A 22530-nucleotide genomic window follows, 5' to 3' on the forward strand; every position below is an offset into this window, starting at 1 on the left:
GCTCAACCTTCGGGCACTCTGAAATAAAATTCAAAACAAGCTTCTGGCGTCGTCTTTCAAAAATTCGTGAATGGTATAAGATAAACGTGGAATGGCGTCCAAAGTGGAGCAGCAGTACAAGCTGCTTAACGCGGAGCTGATGGACCAGGTGCAGAAGCAGCGCATGGAGATCGGCGAGTACAGGAAGCGTGTAGTAGCGCTAGAGCGGGAAAATATGGATCTACGGGAGGCTCAAGTACTGCAGAACGATCGCCAGCGATTAGAGAACATCAGCATCGTTCGTAATTTAATGCAGCGCCTGAATCTTGAACACGACTGTCTGGTAGGGAATCAGGATTCAGCTCACGTGGTTAGCAGGCCAAGTGTCCAGCGTCGTAGCTCAAGGGAAATCTGCAAGGACATGCGAAGGACAAGCGCATTGGCCCGCACGACGAGAACCACCTCGCCTACAAGGACTGCTCCAATGTCTAGCACTACTTCGTCAAGCAGTCGGCGATCCAGTGTCGAGGCGCATACCAATGTGGAGGACGCAATAGCAACAGAAGAGCGGAGGCCTACTAGGGTAACTAATACTTCAGTTGTAATATTCTTTGAAACTCGTTTATATTTGTTTGTCTACAGCACACACCGCCGCCACGAAGACCTGCGGAGATGATGTTCGACGAGGATGAATCTGAGGAAGAATCCAGCGCAGAACCTAGCCCAGTGCCCCAGCAAAGTAAAAGCAACGAGGAGGCAAGGACTGACGAAAACCAGGAGAACGAACGCCTGTACAGCATTGTTGAGGAAAACGACAGTGGAGAGGATGCTTCGGAATCTTCTTCGTCTTGTGAGGCCATCTACTGCGACACCACCATAGAAAGTAGTCCGCCAAACGGCGGAGCCCCTGCCACACCCTGTGGTCGAGCTCTTCGAGAAGTAAACACCAATGTCCCGGAATCTGTCTCGTTAATTCGGGGAAAAGAGACTTCGAAATCCAGACTGGCCATTCCCGGTCAGGAAGAAGACTCCGTACAGGAGCCGAGTATACAGTGCCCCAGACTGACTGTCACTAGGCCCAGTTACAGCTCCGGAAGCTTCCCTGATATCGGAACCACTCCGAGGCGAAGCTTGTTCAACGGCATTGCCCAAGTGGCCGGTTGCACCAGTACGCCAAAATCGTTTGTCGTCGAGGAAGTTCCTTCTGTTAAAAGTCGGACCAGGAAAACGGCTCAAAAAAAATCGGACACAATTGATACATCGTGTTCTTTAAGCACTAGCGGGAGACCGAGACGCAGCTGTCGCCCTTCCAGTATGGCGGAGCCCAATCTTAAAAAGAAGATGCGAAACGAACCGAAGTCCAAAGCCAAGAAGTGACCTTTAGGGCTCTTACAGTTGTTACTTGTCCTTAATGTTCATGACGTTTCATAACTTTGTACAATTAGATATTGATTATTTAATATTTTTATGTATCAGGCCAGTTACGACTTATGCAGGTCGAAATTTGAATTTAACTTTTAATCTTTAGCCAAATTTCATTTACCAAGCTCATTTCAGTAAAATAAACATTTCAGCTCATCCAGTCACAGGGAGGAAGACAAATGTCATCACGCAAAGAAGCCAATAGGATTTTATAATAACGTTTTAATGCTACCCTTAAGAATATTTTCAATTGTGAATAAAACAACGTTCAAGATGATTGTTTGGTAATACGTTCTTGTTGGGGCTAAGTTTTAGATTCGTCTTAGAGGCAAACTAAGGTTTATTCGGACACATCGTTGGAAACATTTACAAAAGAGTCAGGGGGCCAAAATACAAATACATTTAAATACAGTAGCAAAAGTGAATAACTTTACGTAAGCAGACGATAATTGCACTTTGCGAGCAAGCGACCTCCGATATTCTAGACCACCTCGAATTTGCCCAGGCAGCAGTTGAGATGATCGCCTGCATGATTGTGGGTTGGCTGCTCCGTGTTCTCCTTTATCTCGCTGATGATGTCCTGTATCTTGTTTATGATCTGCTGCGAGTTCTCACCCTCGTTGGGTGCCTGTTCGTTATTAGCGACCGCTTCTTGTTGCTGCGACTGACCGGGATCTGAAGGCAACTCCACTCCCAAACTAACCACTAGTTTGTTAAGTGTCTCGATCTTTTCACGAAGCTGCTCCCGCTCCGCTTGTAAAAGTCGCATTTGGGCGGCCTTCTCGTACTCGCGCTGCTTGAGCATTCGCCGCTGTGTTTGATAGAGGGCAATGTACTCGCCAATCGTCTCTGTTTCGCTCTGCAGCTGCAGCACCAGATGTTCCAGGCTGTGCTTCTCCTCTGTCAGGTCGGCCACCTGGCTGATCAGCGTTGTGAAGCGCGATTGCAGGCGTTCCACGGCTTCAGCGGTGGGCAGGGTTTTAGCTGCCGGTCTGTGATCAGTTTGGTGCTCATGATCATGAGGGTGATTATTGGAATGATCGTGGACATGATCAAGAGTATGATCGTGGGCATGGTCATGAGAATGATCGTGGGCATGGTCATGAGAATGATCGTGGACGTGATCATGACAGTGATCGTGGGAATGCTCCTGTGAGTGATCATCGGAATGATCATGTGGGTGATCGTGCGAATGACCAGGATGATCAGTAAGGTCGTGATCCTTAACTTCCTCAGCTAAATTTGCCGAAGCGTCTCCACTATCTTCCCTTTGTTTTCCCTCTTGACTGTGGTAAGCCTTGGCCTAAATAATTAAAGAATTTTGTAAATTTCTTGATTAATTTTAGAAAAGCAGTCCATCTTTTACCTCATAATGCTGCAGGCGGTCCAGCTGCTGCTGCAACATCAACTGCTGGCGCTGAAGCTCAACGTTCTCGTGCGACAGTCGAATCATCTCTTCGTCTTTGAACTTAAAGCGCTCCTCGTTGGTGTGCAGCTTCTGCTCTATGTTTGCAAAATTCTGTCGGATTTCGCGGTTGGCAAACTCTTCAGCATCCAATCGGATAACTAGTTCTGCTTTGTCGTTCGTTAATTGAACAAATCGCTGCTGCAGTTCGTCCAATTGGTTTTTCATCTCAACGTTTTGAGTTAAAGCACGCGAAGCCGCCACTTTGTCCGATTCCATGGTGGCCAGCAGTTTCGTCTGATCAGGTTGTTCTGCCTGAAGACGTTCTAGCTGCTGCTCCAATTCGGCCAGGGCGGACTCCTTTATTTGCAATTGATCGTCCTGCGACTTGATTTTTAGTTGAAATTCGTGGCGTTCAAAGTCAAAGTCGGCGAGTCGCTCTTTTAAGGCAGCTAGTTCTTCCTTTAAAGCACTCTGAAAGAAAATTATATTAATATTCGAATTTGTACTATATAATTTCCGAACTAAGTGTTTACCTGATCGCTGACCTCTTCCTTGGGAGGCTGCTCTTGATTGGCCTCTTTAAACTGAGCCTGTAAGCTGAGGTTTTTCTGAATGTCGCGTTCCAAGCCGCTCACATGCTCTATCAGTTGCCGCTCGCGCTCTCGTAGTGTGTTGACTTTCTCGGCCAATTCCGCATTTCGTTCGTTTAGTTTGGCAATTTCGCTGCTCTGGTGCTGTACATAGTTTTGGTACTGACCGGCTGCCTGCTCCTTGTCCTGCGTCAGTTGACCGACCATGGCCTGAAGGTCGCGGATTTGCTGCTCGTACATGTATTGGGTCTGCACCAGTGACTCCACTCGGTTGTCAGTGCTGACGCTGGACTCATCGGACAACTGGCGCAACTTGAGCTGGGCCATTTCCAGCTCGTTGGACTTGCTAGACAGCTCCTGCTGCAGTTCCTCCTGGCGCAAGTTACTCTGCTTAAGCTGAGCATCCAGTTCGTTAAGATGGGATTGCTGATCCTTGATTTGTGCCTGCGATTGCTGCAGTTGAGCCTGTAGTTGCGCAAATTGCTGCCGCTGCTGCTCGCTCGTCGACTGTTGATCCTGGTAGTGTTGCTGCAGTTGTTCCAGGCGCAGCTGGTTCTGGTCCTTCAGGGTGCGCAGCTCCTCTAGCTCCAGTTCTCGTTCCCGGCAGGCTAGACGAACTTTAGTTAGCTCGGCATTGAGCTGCGCCTTCTCTGCAATTATCACTTGTATGGCTTGCAGATTGGAGGGGTCAGCTAGCCCGCCATTCTGTTCCGGCTCATTTTGTGTGAAATATGAAGCGGCTGTGGGCAGGACGAACTGTTCCTGCTGCTGATGGACTCCCGTTCCTCCGCCGTTCACGTTCAACTCGCTGTCAGAGCGCTCGGACAGATTACTGGCTATGCTAACTGTGGACGAGTGCGATTGCGTGGTGGGGGCCACCGGTTCCTCCGTTCCCGGCTGCCCATTGTTGTTGCTGGCCCGCTGCTGGTACTCCTTCAGCTGTGTCCACATAAGCGTGTTAAACAAAATCAATATTAGTGAGCCAATATGTGTCCACGTCACAAGAGCAAAACAAATGTGTGTGGCACTGGTTGTCGCACCTTTTTCCTCGCCGCGGCCAACTTCTGAGCCTTTGCGTCCTGCGTGTCATCGGGCATGTCCTTCGGGTTCAGCAGCGGCACCTATGCCACACCTGGAGTCACCTGGGTTCGAAAGGCGAGCCCAAAAATTTAAATAAAACAAGGCAAAAGTGGCGATTTACTCCAAATGTTGATAACAGGTCAGCGGAATAATGTGGCCGCACGTTTTGAGTGGAAATATACCGGGTGCACGGGCACACTTAACGGAGGAGGTGAAAGCACAGCATTACAGTTGGAAAAATGTAACTTTTTTTCTTGGCCCCCTTATTTATAAAAAGTAGCTAGTTTTTAAATATTAACAAAAACTTAATTTAAATTAATTTTCCAAAAGACAGAACAAATATTCTTTACTACAAAAGCTTATACCGGTTTTTAAGTCATGAGAAATCAAAATGAAATTAAAACATTATTAATTTTTTACCATAACCTTCCACATGGTAACGTCATTTTTAAATTTAAAAAAACTTTTTGCTTTATATATCGATTGAAATAAATTAATCGACAGCCGTGCCACTAGTGGACTTCGTTTCAGTCGGAGGAGCACTTCAGACGGATTCAAACGACGGTTAGGAACAGTCTTCCGGGAGATACGATGGATAACCTTATCAAGTGCTTAGTGGCAATGTGCTGCTGTTTGTTCCTGGTACCGCTGATTGACCAGGCGGAATCGGCACAGTCGCAATCGAGATTCAACGTTAGCTTCTCCCAGCTGGATTCCTGCGAGAGCATTTCGATTCCAAACACAGGATACGGTTACCGGACCTTTTTCATGGTCCATGAGCTGGACAACAACAACAGAAAGGCCGGGGAGTGGTTGCACTTGAAATTCTACGTTATGACCAGCATGGATGCCCACATACTGCTCTCGGTGACGAATCATCTGCGCGGAAATGATCGTGTTTACGAGATTGGTAGGTTTAATAAAAGTTACTTATCATTTTGGACTACTGTTATTGGCGTAAAAAATTAAAAAAAAAAAATTATATTTTTTCTCCGAATTTCTAATGTTTAAATTCAGTGATATAAGTTATTTAAAATGAATGAACCGTTCTTATCGAAATCAACGGCAAAAAATTAATTCTTTAGAAATATCAATGAGAAAGAATGTTATGTTTTGCTACTGTTTTTAAACAAGAGAAAAGGAATTTGTGAATATGATTTGATTCAGATTTAACGACTGACCGACCTTTCATTGAGCTGTTTTATTTAAAAACCCTGCATAATAATTTATTTAATATCGTTTCTCCGACTGCAGTGATAGGCGCCGGCGGAAATACGTTTTCCGCTATCCGAACCGCCATGGGATTCCGGCGTGTGGCCACGAATCACGATCACAACTTGGTATCACTTCACGAGCCAACGCCAATTGAGATCGTCCAGACCCAGAGTGAGTTTCTACATATGTTCTTATCTTTTTCCCCATGAACTTCAACGCCGAATACGATTCACAGATGGCGAGCTGTTTGTTTATATTCCCGGCTTCAAGAAGGAACCTCTGCTGCAGTTCATTGATGAATCACCGCTTTCCATCAAATACATCAGTTTCAGCTCGTTTGGCTCTAATACTGCGCGGTGGTTCTACGACTGCGGATTCGATGGTTATGGTAAGAATGTACCCATAACTCTTATTTAAGATCAAGTTAAATATGCTTTATTTTACAGAAAAGGAAATATCTTCAGTGGTGACTGAATTAAAGCCGGCTCAGAAGCTTTTGAATCTACTTAACTTTCAGGCGGAGAATGCCAGCTTGCCGGCAAATCTGAGCTCCATATTATTCCACTTCCAAACGCGATCCCTCGCCTATGAACAAACCAATTCCTTGTTTCGAACTGGCATGCATTTGTTAATGGTATTTAAAAGCATAATCTTAAACAAATTATTGATATATTGTATATTAACTCTTGAAAATTAAAGCACTGGGAGGACAAACGATTGGGTTGGAAACCAGCAGAGTTTGATGGCTTGGAATCTTTTGAGCACCCGGAACTGCAAGTGTGGACACCGCGAATGAACGTGTTGAATGGCGCTCTGGAGTCCATGGGTGAGGTCCTCGTATCCCACGAACTGAGGGTCTACGCCAACGGAAACATCACCCTGTATGCCCACAACTTGCAGCTGACCAGTTGGTGTGTGGATAGTGCTCGAAACTGGCCAAACGAGCGGGTTACTTGTGACGTCGAACTGGGCCTAATTGGCCAGGAGGGGCTGAGCATAGCGCTAGTCTACGATAATGAGCGCAACCCCATCGCTCCCAATGAGCACGTGAACCTGCCATCCGGGTGGTCCTTCTCGGAAATGTCCGTGGTGCAAGTGGGCAACGATTCGGTTAGGCGATACACTCCCAAGCAAATGCTGCAAACCGTCGCCGGCGATGTGGCCATCGAGTTCACGGTGCAACGAAACAGAAGCTTCTACAGGGCCATCTTCTTTTTGCCGATCTTTGGTGAGTAGATGACAATAGACATTTCCTATTTTTTGTACCAATAACCTAATTACCATCCTTTAAGTAACTTCAAGATTTTAATTAAACTTTCACAAAGGATAAATGTGTACAGCTGATGTTTTTCAGTTTGTGTTTTTTAAAATAAGTTGAAATAAGTTAAAGGTATAAGTCAGAGTTTTTTGAAGCTTTTCTAGAAATTTAAGAACGTTGTTTTTAAAAAAAAAGTTCCTGAAACCATAAAACAATTTACAATTTTATGTATTGTAAATATAAACATACATATATCTTTTTTTCCTAATTGTTTTGTTGCTTGATCCATTTATTAATATATTTTTGCTGTTAGATTGATTATTTATAATTTGTATTATTTGTCATTAGTACTTTTTAAATAATTCAAAAATAATTCTTGTATTTCAGCCTGTCAGTTGTTCTTGATGATGTCCTTCGTGCTGGGATCTAATTATAGAAGTTCCCTCATCTTCATCGCCATACTGATAACTGCCTGGGGTCTAATGTATATGACGCGTCTTGCCTCCCCACACTATGTTCCTCCTATAAGTAAGATAAAAATGTATCCAATATGTTTCCATTTATGTTTAGTAGTAATCTAACAAATTCATCAAATTTTCTATCTAAATGTTATTTTGAATATCCTTTTCAGTGACAGCATATAAGTTGGTAATGATGGTGGCCACCTATTGTTACCTCCTGCACATTTGCATCATATGGTTGGAATTTTATCCACCCAGGGCAAAGGCTCCTGGCTGCTTGGTGGCCCTCATCAATTCCAAAGCCCTGCGCTGTTTACTGGGGCTGCGATTAACAGATGTGAGTATCCCTTGACATTTTAAATTACTAAACATAATGACTTATAATATTCTATGCAGTCCAGCGACTTTTGTGAAGTTCAGGAGAAGCCCTGGCATCATTTCGCCAAGATCCTCAACAATTTTAGCTTCAATTTGGTGTTCGTTGTGTTCGCCATTATTGATATTACTTGTGGTATTTGAAAAATTGCCTTTTCTTTTATTTTGCCTTTTAGAAAATATAAATGGATTCTTAAATAAATAAGAAGTATGTAGAGAAAAGAGTGAAGATTTTGCGACTACAGGTTGGAAAAAGAGGGTAAAGGGGAGAACGTGCCTCGTCTGTTGCGACTCCTCGCAGCTTTCTGCTCCATCTGCTCCACCTCCGATTCGGGATCGACTTGGAGGTGTTCGGTGTGCTGACCTAGTGGTATCCATAGCCGTGGTCATCGTAGCCACCCAGGGACAAGGCCGGAGCAGCGTAGGACTTCACCAGCGGAGCTGCGTAGCTGATGGCTGGGGCGGCATAGGACTTGACCACCGTGGGAGCGGCGTAACTGATGGCAGGAGCGGCATGGGCGTAGCTGATTGCTGGAGCGGCGTAGGACTTAATCACGGCCGGTGCAGCATAGGACTTCACAATGGGCGTGGCATGGGAAACAACCTGGAAAATGTTGGTACGAAATTAGTATAAATATAAAATGTTTTAATCACTAATGAGATAAAAAGAAGGAAAAACATAAACTTCAGTAAATAAATATGTTTAAAGGCAAATGAAAACAAAAATATTTTAAAGAAATTATAAAAATTTTCTCATATATGTTTTAGAAAAATGCTTTTTAAAATTTTCTGGGAATGGAATAACGGATACCGAAGTTCCTTAAAATTCAAAATGTATTTTTCTGTTCTGAAGTAGATCCCACTCTTACCGAGCTGAAGTGCGAGTAGCTGGTGGCCGGAGCCGCCACCTTGACCGCCACTGGAGCGGCGTAGGACTTGACCACCGGAGCGGCGTAGCTGATGGCAGGAGCAGCGTGGGCGTAGCTGATTGCTGGAGCGGCATAGGACTTGATCACCGGAGCTGGGGCGGCATAGGTGATGGCTGGGGCAGCGTACGACTTAATCACTGGAGCTGCAGCCGCATAGGTGATGGCAGGAGCAGCATGGGCGTAGCTGTAGTCCGGTGCCGAGTGTCCGTAGTCCAGGAGTCCAGGAGCGGCATTGGCCACGGCCAGCAGGGTTGTAAAGATCTGTTGGGTTCAATAGAAAAGAAGTTAGATACATTTTATATTAAGAAAATATATTTTAAAAAATCTAAACAGTTTCCAAAAACATTCTAAATATTTGTTTTTGAACCGGAGTGGTCAAATAAAATTGATCCAAGATTCAATCAGGGATAGAACACTTTACTTTGTATTTTTAAATTTGAATTCATATATCAGTAGATATATCGCTAACATAAAATTAAGGACACAACACTTATGTGTTTTCATATAACCCTGATCCTTATAAATCAAAACCAAAGATTATAGAACAAAAAACCATTTCAAGCAAAATCAGATCTAATTGATATGTTTTTTAGTCTGTTTGTATGAGAGACCTCCTGTCCTAATCGGATTATCCAGATCCTTAATCTAATCCCCACTCACCAGAAGCTTCATGCTAGCGTTGGTCTTCGATTCACTTGGCTTGGAGGGAGAATTGCAACTGTAAGTGGATTGCGTGCATTGCGTTACTTTTATACCATTCGACGGACTCGCCGGCCTGAAACGCACTCGTATTCGTACTCTTGAACGGACAGTGGACCGGCGGACGGATGGACGAGCGGACAGATCTTGACTAGATTTCGATCTGAGCGTCGTCGTCGTCGGACACAAACAGTCAGCGAGCAGTCAGCAGTCACAGTCACAGCCAACAAAGCGGGCCAAGCAGCGCCAATTTGTGAAGTATGTATCTCGGCTGAAGTGAAACTGCAGTTCTCATTGCAAGTTGCGCCGCAAGTTGGAGAGGCCCCAAAATCGCGGATGACGCAACGACATGTGTGTGGAGCCGAAGCACTGGGAGTTGGGTGCTCCGATCTGAAGGCAGACCACTTGCCGCCTAAGGAGTCGCAGGAAAGGCGGCATTACCATTTCCATTTCCACTGGGGGTGCCAATGGATTCGTGCCCCTCGAATGGGAAAGCGCGCTCGCTAATTGAAATCGCTGATTAGCCGACCAATTTTGGATAGCAACACACCACACCCCTTAAAAAAAAATTGAATAAACATCCAGCCTTGTCACTAACAACTTAATTAGCCAGTGGAGAATGTCGTCTAATTGTTCTCAACGCCAAACTCTCGAGCAAACCAAATTCTCGGTGTCGCTGGGAAATTCTCCCCAAATTGCATAATGATGAATGCTTGCCAAATCGGCGAACGCCTAAAGCAATAGCAATAGCAATAGCAAACAATCCCCGGCTGGCCGAAATATCTAGGCGAGAGCTTCATATTTATCTTTATCGTGCCACGAATGCCGCTGCGTGCCACATTTGACCACATTTGGATGGGCGATTTCAGTCGCAGCCACGCCGTCTCGTCTCGAGGACACTTGTGCGTGAAGGGGGATCGGTTTGGATCGGTTCGGATCGGATTGTATCTCATCGGATTGGATCCGAGTTGCAGCTCTCCATCGATCGACTGCCCCTTCTCCAGCGAAACTCAATCGTTTGAGCATCTGGCAGCTCGTGGGATTTTTTATCGCCACCATGATTAACCCCATGGGGTGGGCAGCCGACGACACGATGGCATTGGCTCATAAAATTATTAATTATGCTACAATTCTTTGAATATATAATAGTATATTGAGCTGACAAAATAGTTAACACAGATTATTGATTATTTATTTGATGATTTATTTTGCATGATTTTTTTTTGTGTTCTGAAAAAGAAGATATGTTTTGATTAATGTAATGGACAAAATTATATTAAGGAAGATATTGTATAGTATTTTACGGCATGTGGTAATGATATTTATATATCCTTTTTAAGTTTTTGAGATTCAGGTGTTCAAAGGGATATACTACCTTGTGTATTTTCCCATACACCTATGCACAGTTAAATCATAACAAATTGCATTAATTCGCCATGTCTTGTATGCAACTTGCAGCACTTCAATGTGTTTTCCTCTCAAGAGGTATCCAAAAAAATAACGCCACAGCAACATCTCGAAGATACTTAGCACTCGGAGCGAAAGAGACAGCATGCGGCGACCAGAAAGAGACAGAGAGTCTCCTGCGATCGGAGTTCATGCATAAATCATGCCAGTGGAATGTGATTTATGTGAAATCTATTAGCAAATATTAAGTCAATAGCAGCAATTGTTGCCAGTGCCTGGCGACTGCCAAACAAGTGTTCCATGTCCATGTCCAATTCGATGCGGTGCGGACAGATCGCTTTGTTGTTGCTGGTGTTTCGCCCCGCTTTATAAATAAAAGATTTCCCAGCCACTGCCCCACATTTTCGGCCAGGTGGAAAGCAATTTTCCAGCAATCGATACGGCCAGAAGGGTGGCAAACTCGAATGCCAAATTGCCACATACTAAATGCCGACTTAAGGCGCTCGGCGATCCCCGTCTTTTTTTTTTTTTTACTTTTTTGGCTTCCATCGCGAGCCAAGTCTTTAGCCACATTTGGCGATCGGGTGGCGTGCGCTCCAAAATGGGTGCAAAATGCCGCGGATTTTGGATGACGGGCCTAATTAGCCACTGGCCACTAGAATGGATGAGAATTCGAGACGATTGCCCAATGGCTTGCAAGCGCAGAATTCTTCGCGGCGCACGCTGCGTATGCGTTATTTTTTTCGATTCATTCAATTAATTATCGCCGCTGTATTTGACTTGCAAATGCCTTGCGGAACGGCCGAAAAAAAACATTGCAAAATGGCAAAACTCCGTTTAATTAAATCAGAAGCAAACGGCGAATTCAACGAGGCAGAAAAACAAAATACAAACCGCGTGGCATTTATGACGCTTTGCCTGAATTAATGAATGAATCGTGGTGGACATGGAAATGGACTTCGGTTTTCGAATTTGGGAGCTGACAAACATCGAGCCTCGCAGGTGACGTGACTGGGGGATTTTACTATGCACAGAGAAGAGTTTTGGGTTTTAAAGATCGATTAAAAGGGTTATAAATTCAAAACAAATGACAATAAGGAAATTTGTGTTAATATTACAATTCAATTCTGGACTAAATGAGGATCATTGATGATAACATGGGAAGTTTTTGATACTGTATAAATCCATATTGTAACAACTAAATTGTTGTGTATTGCGAAGCCATTTTGCGTTTAGCAATCTCTACTGAAAGCAAACCAATGACATTTTCCACATTTGCTGGCAATTTTCTCGCCTTTTTGTTCGTTTTCGTCAACAGGATTTTGTGGTAAGTGGTTTATTTATGGGATGACTGCATCGAGGTGGTCAGTTGTGAAACGGTAATAGCCTTGTTTACGATCAATATGAAGTGTATTGCTTGTACGCTTAAAGATCTCAAACAACAATTTATGAACAACTTGTAGGTCCCTTGCCCATATTAATGGGTTTGCTGCATTCAAGCTGAAAATTAAAAAAAAATGTATGCATTTTATTTGTAACGGCTGTCGTTATATAAGTTAATCAAATCTAACATTTTTTGGTTTCTGAGCAAAAATTGTTTGTGGCGCCATCTCACTGTCAGTTTGGTAAACATAACTGACTCACAGATGGCGTTAGACACTTTAACCCGCTCATGTAGTTACCATGTATGTAAGTTGTAGAATAAGTTATTTCTATAAATTGTTAAATTGTTAAACTGTTAAAATTGATTCTTGTGTGGATTTCTAGAAATATAAGTATAAAGGCTCTAATCGTTCCAAAAAAATATCACCTCCATTTTTTAAGACACATACGTATGCGGATTAAATTTCACAAACTATTTCTTCAGCCAGAATCTACCAGTCGAATTCACCAGGCCCAAACTCTTTCCTTCCTTATTGATTTCCATGGGATTTCCACAGAAAAAGCTGCACCCCAATCAATAAAAGACCCAGAGACTCGAATAAATTTAGATCAAAGTCAGTGAAGTTAATGACGTATGAGCAATTCGCAACACAGCTTTGGGGTGTCGTCGATTTAAAGGGGTTAAATGGCGGTCACCGATTCGCTCCCCTCAGAATTCAACAGGTAAACGAGTGGGTGGGATGGGGAGTTCGATGTTCTTCGTTGCACACTGACCTTAAAATCCAAATTTAAAACCCTTCTGTGGAAGAAAGTCCCCCCTTTAAATTTGTAGTGCGATTGATTGCTGGGAAAATAAAATAAACAAAATATATGTATGCATATAACAGAACAGACAGAACGAGATTATTTATTCTAAAAAATGTATATTTAAAGCCGAGATTATAAACTATTTAGTTACACAATCTTCAGTGACTGACTGCACATTGAAGATTTTTTTATTTATGCGTTTGTCAAGTGCAGTTTGAAATTCAAGTTGCCTAATAACTTAAAACCCCAAGCAGCTTTAATGGCCATAATTCGTCTTGGCCGGGGAAGAAGAAGAACCCAAAGGCAAAAGCCAAAAGGAGTGTCGTGATGTTGTTGCATTTGCCTTTGTTGTTATTGCGGTGTTAATGTTGTTGTTGCAGACGCACTATTGACATTATTGATGGAAATTCTTTTGTGTTTTACAGAAAAAAAAAAAGAAATGAAGAAAGTAAAACGTCAGTTTAGAATAACGAATTTTAAATTCACTTAAATGTAAAAAAAATATATTTTTGATTTATAAAAAAACTTGTATTTAAATTTGTTGACAAAAGCTCTAAACTAAACATAGAAGTTAGAAATATTAAAATTTTACAAAAAGAATTGTAAAATAAAATGGTTATCTTATTAGAAATGTTTTTACTTTCGCTGAACTGTTTAGATTGTATTTTTTACATTGTGGCTTGAACTTGCTCACCAAAAAGTTACAAATTGTTTTTTAGAAGTATTTAAGTACCTTCTCATTTGAGTATTTAGGGTACATTCGGTTAAAAAGAAGCGACGCGCGCTGTTTACTCTTTCTTAGCAGCAAATGAAAGCCCAACGGAGAAGTCGCTTGTGTTATGTGGACAGGTGCAGTGCCCATGTAAATTCAGGTGTGTGCGTGTGTTTGCCTCCGTTTTCATTTGCCGTCCGTCTGTTTTTTTTTTCCAATGCAGCCCATACCGATAGCCGTACTAATACCAATACCAATACGAATACTATAACCATTACCAATATCCATAACCAGGCCCAAACCCAGACCGATGGCAAAGCCCCCAACTTCTGGGCCCAAACGAACAGTTATGCAAATCGAGAAGAGGCGCAACTCCCCCTTCCTCCTTCCCCTCCTCCTCCCCCTCCTCTTTTTCCTCCACCTTGTTATTCTCCCACTCGAAAGGTTTACTTTTATTTTTTTTTGTTTTTTGTGTATTTAGCGCCTAATACCCAAGTTTATGTCGCTTAATTATAGACCTTAAGCAGCCGCCGCGAACCGTTGGCCTAACATGCTAATCGGTAAACTCAGGGTTTTGGCCCGTTTTTCCCTTTTTCCCATCCTGCCGGCGGTATCGGATGACCTTCTTCTGATCTGAGACGCCACTCGATGATCGAATAGGGATAAGTTATAGGGCTATGGAAATTCTAGTAGCTTGGGAGCGGATATCCGCGATGCGAAAACTTTTGTTAGCCATTTGAGGTAATCGATAGTACGCTTCGATTCCACACCAATAGACGGCCTTTTTTGGCCATCTATTAAGCGGATTTGGCCAATTCGGTGGCAAGCAGAACTAAACAGAATCGAACGCAGATCTCATTTTAATAAGGCTTAAATGGCTCTCAGCCGAAGCGATTAATTTGCCATAAATGTTGGGCTTTAATTGGCCGACGAGTGGGAAGCCCAAAGCGTTAACTAACGAAAGTGTTTGCCAAAAGAGCAGAATATGAATAGATATCTACGAGTACACTGGTAAAAAAAATTAGTGAAAACTTTGAGGTAATTTTTAAGAATAATATGATTATTCTTGTAAAATTAGTTTTAAATCAAACAAACAGGGGTCGAAATTTCAACCATTGGAAAATGGAAATTTTAAATGCAATTCTATAACGAGTGCGAATACAATCGTTTAGAGGTATGTCACTTTGGAATCAGATTAAAATTGGCAATGTTATGGGCTCTGTAAGTTTAAGAATCCCTGTTTTTAGTTACAAAGAATTTTTCCCAGTGCAACCACATGAATATGATGTAAAGTTATTCATCTGGCATTGGGAGATAAGAGTTGAAACACGTTTCCAGGTGCTCTTTGCCCTTTGCACAAAATTTGAATGCCAAAAGGACTGCATTCAGAAGTGACAACCCAACAGGTGGGCGGTGTTCGAGTGGGTGGTGCTCGAATGGGCCGTGGGCAGTAGTTGTCCTTCACATGCCCCTTTACCTATGACATTAAACGAGGGAAATTGAGTGACTGACTCGATTAAACCACTTGCTCATCGTACATGTTTGCTGTCCCATCTGATTATTGAGTGCACTCATAATGCATCCATTTAGCGGGGATTTTAATTGTATTATAATTTAAAAGCAGACTGCTGATGCATTGGTTAATGGGGAATACCCTGTTTAGTGGACTGCACTTATCATTCAGTAACGTGGGCTTAAAAATAGCTGAACACATAATTTATATTCAATATATAAATTAAAATAATAAATTATTTTTACTACCTCTCTCTCCTGCGCACAATAATAAATTTATTTGTATAGTTTATTTTTCATAAAAGACGCAAAAAATTCTACAAAATGTTTAATGCGTCTCAAGATTTATCGTTTGAATTGTTTTGAATATTGGGGACTTTGTTTTGTTTATTATAACTCCTCCACTTAATGGACCATAATGCTCTACCGCGCTCTCCCTTTCTCTTTAAGGCACTTAACACCCACAACTCCAAGAGCGAGACACGTGTCATAGCAGTCAGCTTTTTGTAGTCGACATAGTCTCCCACTTGTTGCTCTCTGAGAGTCAACACCCGTGGGGAGAGCTTCGAGTGAAAGAGAGCGTGGTGCAGTGAACTGGCCTAGGTTAAAAATTTGTTTAATTGCATATAAATGCATGTTTGTGTTTTCAAAGTCATTGTGGCCAAAGAACTCAAGAGACAAAAATATTATTATCTGTTTTTTTTTTCATTTGAAGAAGATTCCACATCAATTTCCTACAGTAAATGCCTTTCATTTTCAATATCTTCCTAACAGATGTCGCACCACTGTGCGTTGGGGAGAGAAAGAGAGAGCCCCAAGTATTTAAGCCACATCGCACCGAAACTCGTGCTCAATCTCTGTTTTCGCAGTGCGGCGGTCGCATCGAAGTTTGACATTCGAACTGAAGGTGCTCTAAGAATTTGAAAAATACATCTAAATGATTTGAATTCATTACAGTGATATTCGAAATTGCTTACCGGTTTTTGAGTTTCTTACCCAAAAAGAGTTTTTTGTATAAAAAGTGTTTTAAAGTGCAAAAGAAACCAATCAAACAAAAACGGAAAAAACTAACATATGAAGAACAAATAAAAGTGAATATTAGCGAAAACACAACCTTATCAGAAAAAATATATTTAAAAGTACGAATTAATTTCTGTGAATGCAAAAACAAGTTTAAGCAAAAGCCAAACTGAAAGCTAAGCATTTATAAATTTGCTGTTTTATTCGATCGAAATATTTTTCACTGATAACTTCGTAAGCTTGACTTACAACAAAAAAATAAACAGAAACAAGTGTGAGTGCAATTGAAATGAAGAATGTGCTAAGCAAATACGGCAAATAACAATAATTTAACTGTAACTGAAGCTACACAGTGAGAATATTAGTGTGATATTAAAAACATATGAGCTGTTATCGTTTATATTATTTAAATTTTATTTTGATTTTTATAAAGCAGTTTTAAACTTTTCTAACATGAGTTATTATATGTTTTCTTGTAACGATCGTCAATATATGTTTAAATAAAAAACTGTTTCCCATGCAGTTTAGAGGGAAATATAGAAAAAGACAGGTTGATTGATTTGTGCCAAAGAGAATAAGAGACACCTTAGACGTTACCAAAAGGGAATTTGAGGCACTTGAGGTATTACCAAGTTCAGTGAGCAAACGCCCTAATGTCAAGGTCTCTCTCTTTGGGATCGTGTTTTTAGCCTAATGGACTTGACCCCCATTTTTGGGGCTCCACGAAATCCGCAGATTAAGTTACCGAAAACATTTTTACTCAATTAGAGTTGAGGCCTTTTGGCTTAAGTTGCAACATGTGCTGAAAAGATTAAAATTTTTTCAAAAATTAATATTTTCTAATAAGTATTCCTAATTCTTGAATTTTTTCTCAAAATGTTAAGTACCCATAAAAAAAACGACAATACCCATAAACAAACAAAATAAAAGAAACGTTAAAAAAAAACAAGATAGTGTAAGAAAAGTTTAGCAACCGCGAAAACGACTTACGAATTTTCACAACAACTTGATGTTTTGTAACGGATTTTCAAGAAACTGGTAAAAACTTTATTGTGGATTCTTCTGCCGCTTATTCTTCGCAACAGCTGCAAAAATTTAGTGGCTCTCTGCGGATTTTTTGGAGAACGAAAAGCATTCGCGGTAAGTTGTGCTAATTATTGCTAAATTATTTGGTTAGCTTTTTTTAATAAAATATCTAAAGAGTGATTCATGTGAGGAATCGACAATGGCATTTGCCCTTTAATGAATCAGCTATATGGTATGGCCGACTTTAGGCGACAAGTGATAAAAATAGAAGATGCTGATAAAATAATTGCAGTCGCAGCAATTTTTTTATTTTAGCTGATAAAGAGGGGGCTTTCTTCTTGGTTTAAAATAAAAAGTTATATTTTAAGTGCTGGTATTTCAACCGCAATGATAGGTGCTACATATATATATTAGATATATTATAAATATACATGAATATAGATTGACTGGCTCTGTCAGCTGTCCGTCAGTGGTTCAGATAAAAACCGAGCCAATTCGAGTTGAATAAACCCAACCGCAACCGAATCGAAAGCGAGAGGCACCGGCACCTGAACTCTATAATCCGACCACTCTGATCTAATGCCGCTGAAATCGCACAAGGTTGTACTTGTACGTAGACTTAGATATATGGTATGTGGTGGTTATATAGCGGGTCCAACCCATTCCGATTCCGATTTCGGTTTCGCTTTCGAAGTCGACTTAAACTTGGCACCTGTTGCGGTCAGAGCAACACTCGCCTACACTGTCGAACAAAGTTCCGAATCGAGACGTATCGAATTGACGTAAAAATGGTTTGTGGTCGAAAGTGCTGTTTCTTCTGCCTCTTCATGAGCTTCTGGGGCTTTCTGATGCTCAATCTGCTGGGAATTTGCTTCTACCTACGATCCCTTATGCTGCTCAACGACCTGCAATTGCCCCAAGATTTCAATAGTCCGGAGAGTTTTAAGGAGTATACCGAAGTGGCCTACCAGGAGGTGTCCATTCGATGCTTCATAGCCGCCGTCATCTATCTGGGATTCGTGTTTGTTTCGATAATCGCCATCCGGCGTGACAACAAGAGGAGGAAGCGACTCTACAAACGGCAAAATATGCGACACCCTCGTTGATTTGTGTTATACTCGATGATTGGTTGCTAAATAAATTATATATTTCATGGTTCCAATTGCGCACTTCACCCACTCGACAACGTCCACCCACTTGTAAGAACGGATCAAAATCCGAATCAGAACCAGTTTGTTGACCGCATTCTGCGATTAGCCTTAGCTTCTTTTTATCTAGCAACCACTTTTCGTGTCTGGCCATTTGGCTGGCTGTCCACTCTAGAGTATATTATGCATTCGTCTCGACCAACCAACCGATTTTTGACAGCGCACGTGACACCTTCTCCGAGGTGTGTTCCCTTTTGGGGCATCATAAATTTCCGTGAAATTCTCTTTCCGAAACATGCTAATGGGGTGTGGGTTCGACCCGGTCCCCATTCTGGAAGTTATGTTATTCTTATCGGCCGAACTTTTGTGTTCTACACGAAAACCGTTGTGTAAATTACCGTACACGATTCTCCAGTTGTACATTTGTGTATCTCGCTGGTTATCACCATCAAGTGCAGCCTGCTAAAAATTGGTTCACTGCATTTTAAGGGGAATTAGGGTGAACTGATTTGGAGATCTTTCAGTACTTGGAAAATGATCTGAATTACGCATAAGAAAATAACTTATGTTGATCAAAATACATTTCTTTTCTACTAGGTGGATCAAGTAGTCTTTCGTTTATCCATTAAACCATTTTTATGAGTTTGAAGGTGTTCATAAATTTTTGAAATTAAATACATTTACTTTTTAGAAGCAATATTTGATGTAAGTTGTAAAGAATACTATAATTTTAGTGGTCCAATCTTATAATTCCTTTATCGCAGTACATGAAATACGAACGAAGGAACCTTCTCTTAGCTTAGTAGCATTTGATTTTGACATCAATTTGTGATTTTTAAGTTAGCCACTGGAAAAAATTTTATATTTTAGTAAAGAAACACTTGGCTAAGAAGAACCCTGATTTCCAAGACCACAATCGTGACTAGTGACAAGTTAGAACTATGTCCCGATTTTTAGGAAAAGCCAGAGATCGGCTTCAGCGAGGATGTAAGTTGTGTTGAAAAGATTTCCACGTTCCACATAAAATTTATTCCTTGGATCCTTCAACAAAATCCACCTGAACCCCCAGTGCGTTTTGGTCGGATGTTGATCCACAATACTGTTCCGCAGAAAATGGCCACTAAGGCCGCAGAACCGCCACTCAAATGTCCTGGTGGCGAGAAGAAGCGAAAGCCAGGATTCTTTGCCAGCGGCGGTCAACATGCGGTACTCAGTGATTGCCCAAAACCAGAGGGCGATTTCATGAAGGCCTGGTCGGAAAAGAACAGTCGCTATAATCTCTTCCTTATTTCCGGCCTCCTGGCGGCAGGGGGATCACTAGGATTTGCTTTTTCTTCAGGTAGGATCATTCATAAAATATTGTGGTATCAAATATTTTAGGTTCTAATAATTTTTTACAATAGTTATGCATTTTACTATATATTGATTTCAAATCACTGTTCTCTGTTTTGCAAAGACTTTAAATAATAAATTTTTAATTAAGACGCTAATATTCTGTTAATCTCTTAAATTAATTTCTGTATAATTCGCATAGCATTTGGTTCTATGCAATTTATATGAAACAAAAAATCTTCGTATTTTGTGATACAATTAATTTAAAGATATGGTATCACATTATTTGTAATTCTTTGATCTAAAATATAAACTGAACATGAAATAGTAAAGCTCCTTGCATGGTGCAATGAATATTATGTATTGCCCAAACCAATTTCCATCCTTGATTCCCTTGCACTGAACCACCCCAATCCCAGGTATGATGTGCCTCAACTGGACCATTCCCGAGTATCCCTACACCGACGAGGAGAGGGAGGACTTCGAGATCGAGGAGGAGCGTCGGCGGGAGGAGAAGGAGGCGCGCGAGGAGCGCCACCAGGACGCCGTCGAGGCCAGGGAGCTGGGCATCCGTCGCCGGCGGGCAAAGGAGGCCATGGAGCGCGAGGTGGAGCTGATGCAGCGGGACATGGACGGCGGCATTAGCGACGCCGAGCTGGATGAGCTGCAGCGCCTGGCCGCCGAGCGCGAGTCCTTCGAGCTGTGGGAGAAGGACGAGCTGAAGCGGATCGAGGAGCAGGAGAAGGAGCGCGAGAAGATCCGCAAGGAGAAGGCCAAGGTCAGGGCCGAGAGGGACAAGGAGCGCGACAAGAAGCGCCAGGAGAAGGAGAAGCAGCTCGAAAAGGAGGAGGCCGAGCGCGAAAAGGCTCGCGAAAAGGCGCGCAAGGAACGCGAAAAGGCCGAAAAGGAGAAGCAAAAGGAGAAGGAGAAGGCCGAAAAGGAGGCCGAAAAGGCCAGAAAGGCGGTCTAGTCGAATCCCCATCCCCCGTTTCATTTACTTTGCCAACAGTAACAACACAAAAAGCTATCAACATGTACTAGGTCCACAAAAAGTCGGGCAAATACAAAGGACACTAACCGAATATATAGCCCTTAAACACTGGTAATACTGTTAAATAAATTAACAAAATTGGTTACTGTTGGCCAGAGAATGCTTTTAAGCAGCTTTATAATCAGCATTAGATGGTAATTTAAAAGATTCAAAGAGCAGGTTTATTTAAATTGGATGCAGTTAATCGATAAAAACAAAAATGCCAATTTAAATGTGAAATTAAATTAAATTAGCCAAACTTTATGGGATGTATAATTCTGTAACCCGTAAATGCTAGTATGTAAATGTTTATCCAATTAAATCTGGCTAGATGTGGAAAAGTTTTGATCGAAGCAGCATTAACGAAAGCATTTTGATGCGATAGTGTAATCACATATCTGGGTTCTGCCACTTTATTAACTACTTAACTCGCCACATGCGGCCATTTCCACGGCAATAAAGCCATCGCTCTGTTTCGGCCCAAATGAGGTGCAGCAACAAAATGGCCGAGAATGCTGGATATATAGCCATATAGCCTGATAGCCTTATAACCAGATAGCATGCATTAAGAGTCAGTCGGGCAGTCGTCAGTCGTCAGTGGTCAGTGGAGATGCAGAGAGGAAATGGCTCATTGCATGTAATCAAAGCCAGCGAAATTGTACCGCGCAGATGGCGAGTAGATGGATGGAATACGGCCCCGGTGCGAATTCAATTGTGGCTTCAATTACGCATCAAACACAGCGTTTCAGTGTTCGCAGAACAACGAGCACTTGTTGTTCGTTCCAATAACGCAATGTTCTCTCTTTCTCTGATCTCGGACCCCCTAATCTTTTTAATGAAAATTCGCTACCGATAGATAGATAGAAAGATAGAAATTCCCCCGCCCGTTCATGAATCTTGGATGCATCTGCATCTGCATTTGTATCTGCTGCTGTGCTAAGTGTGCCGGCTTGTGCGCACATAATGAATCACAATCGTCGTCAGTTAAGCTCGGCTTATCATTAATCAAATTAGCTGCAGCAACATCAGCAAAAGCAACAGCAACAGCAACATCAACAGAACAACAACAAAACACTTGCTTGTCTGCCACCGAGTTGCCTGTTGCTGTTGCAAGTTGCAAGCTGCGGCAATGCGGCACAGTGGGTCGCATGTGGCCAGATCGTCAACGTAATTAACCATTACCATGAATGCCGCGATTGTGCCACAAATGAGCAATTGCCGGAGAGCTTCTCAAATGGAGTAGAACAATCAATTAGCCGGCACGGCGATGAAAATTCTGGTTCAATCGGGTTCACTGACCTGCAGAAGCGATCTGAAAACAGCGTGTATCCTATTTGATTTTGGTTCGCCTCTTCCAAATACTTCATGGGGTCTAATTATATTCCCAAACATGCTATAAAACTCTGGGATGGAAGGTCATGATGCACTAATTACTTTTGGTTTTGTGGGCACTTCGAAAAAAAGAGTTCGAAGATAAATCACTTAGATGTTGCATTAACCCCCACAGTAAACACACTTTCTATGCATTTTCTATAAAATGTATTTTGCTTTCTGTGATTCATTGTAGATTTACCTAATGGTATAACATATAATTTATTTATATGTTAAGTAAAGTACTATTTTTACTCTCGCCAATTCAGTATAAATTTTAAATATATTCAAAATTTCTCACTTTATTGAATCTTAAAATTAATCGAATATAGTTTTCTAGTTCCCTATTAAATACTTATGTTACTT

General features: G+C 41.8%; 7 protein-coding genes across 9 annotated transcripts in view; 5 read left to right on the plus strand and 2 right to left on the minus strand.

Annotated features, from left to right (window-relative positions):
- Positions 1 to 5: 5 nt before the first annotated feature.
- Positions 6 to 1678, plus strand: LOC108090767 (shugoshin). Its single transcript, XM_017189606.1, has 2 exons — positions 6 to 562; positions 622 to 1678. Exons 1-2 carry the CDS (start codon positions 92 to 94, stop codon positions 1354 to 1356), a joined length of 1206 nt encoding a protein of 401 aa, XP_017045095.1. The 5' UTR covers positions 6 to 91; the 3' UTR covers positions 1357 to 1678.
- Positions 1676 to 4643, minus strand: LOC108090763 (golgin subfamily A member 2). Its single transcript, XM_017189603.2, has 4 exons — positions 4440 to 4643; positions 3343 to 4338; positions 2768 to 3280; positions 1676 to 2704 (listed from the first exon to the last, which is right to left on the minus strand). The coding sequence occupies exons 1-4, from the start codon at positions 4494 to 4496 to the stop codon at positions 1883 to 1885; spliced, it is 2388 nt and encodes a 795-aa protein (XP_017045092.1). The 5' UTR covers positions 4497 to 4643; the 3' UTR covers positions 1676 to 1882.
- A 342-nt stretch (positions 4644 to 4985) lies between these two features.
- Positions 4986 to 8010, plus strand: LOC108090766 (neuronal acetylcholine receptor subunit alpha-6). Its single transcript, XM_017189605.1, has 8 exons — positions 4986 to 5389; positions 5734 to 5865; positions 5930 to 6082; positions 6141 to 6328; positions 6394 to 6922; positions 7340 to 7480; positions 7584 to 7750; positions 7810 to 8010. Exons 1-8 carry the CDS (start codon positions 5071 to 5073, stop codon positions 7930 to 7932), a joined length of 1752 nt encoding a protein of 583 aa, XP_017045094.1. The 5' UTR covers positions 4986 to 5070; the 3' UTR covers positions 7933 to 8010.
- A 110-nt stretch (positions 8011 to 8120) lies between these two features.
- LOC108090641 (cuticle protein 16.5) lies at positions 8121 to 9860 on the minus strand. The gene is made up of 4 exons (XM_017189419.1): positions 9763 to 9860; positions 9378 to 9492; positions 8658 to 8978; positions 8121 to 8392 (listed from the first exon to the last, which is right to left on the minus strand). The coding sequence occupies exons 1-4, from the start codon at positions 9858 to 9860 to the stop codon at positions 8153 to 8155; spliced, it is 774 nt and encodes a 257-aa protein (XP_017044908.1). The 3' UTR covers positions 8121 to 8152.
- A 6244-nt stretch (positions 9861 to 16104) lies between these two features.
- Positions 16105 to 22530, plus strand: part of LOC108090818 (putative uncharacterized protein DDB_G0293878) — a 41818-nt gene continuing 35392 nt past the window's right edge. The window contains exons 1-2 of one of the 3 annotated variants that reach the window (XM_017189676.2): positions 16105 to 16531; positions 17142 to 17397. The gene's annotated coding sequence lies outside the window, so the exon portion shown is untranslated. The remainder of the gene's footprint in view (positions 16532 to 17141; positions 17398 to 22530) is intronic. The other 2 variants (XM_017189677.2, XM_017189678.2) reach the window with 2 other exon arrangements.
- LOC108090822 (ribonuclease kappa-A) lies at positions 17586 to 18445 on the plus strand. Its single transcript, XM_017189682.2, has one exon. The coding sequence runs from the start codon at positions 17916 to 17918 to the stop codon at positions 18387 to 18389; it is 474 nt and encodes a 157-aa protein (XP_017045171.1). The 5' UTR covers positions 17586 to 17915; the 3' UTR covers positions 18390 to 18445.
- Positions 19302 to 20914, plus strand: LOC108090820 (myb-like protein X). The gene is made up of 3 exons (XM_017189680.1): positions 19302 to 19418; positions 19501 to 19770; positions 20183 to 20914. The coding sequence occupies exons 1-3, from the start codon at positions 19373 to 19375 to the stop codon at positions 20731 to 20733; spliced, it is 867 nt and encodes a 288-aa protein (XP_017045169.1). The 5' UTR covers positions 19302 to 19372; the 3' UTR covers positions 20734 to 20914.

Source organism: Drosophila ficusphila, unplaced genomic scaffold (assembly GCF_018152265.1).
Source record: "Drosophila ficusphila isolate 14025-0441.05 unplaced genomic scaffold, ASM1815226v1 contig_414, whole genome shotgun sequence".
Taxonomy (NCBI): Eukaryota; Metazoa; Arthropoda; class Insecta; order Diptera; family Drosophilidae; genus Drosophila; species Drosophila ficusphila.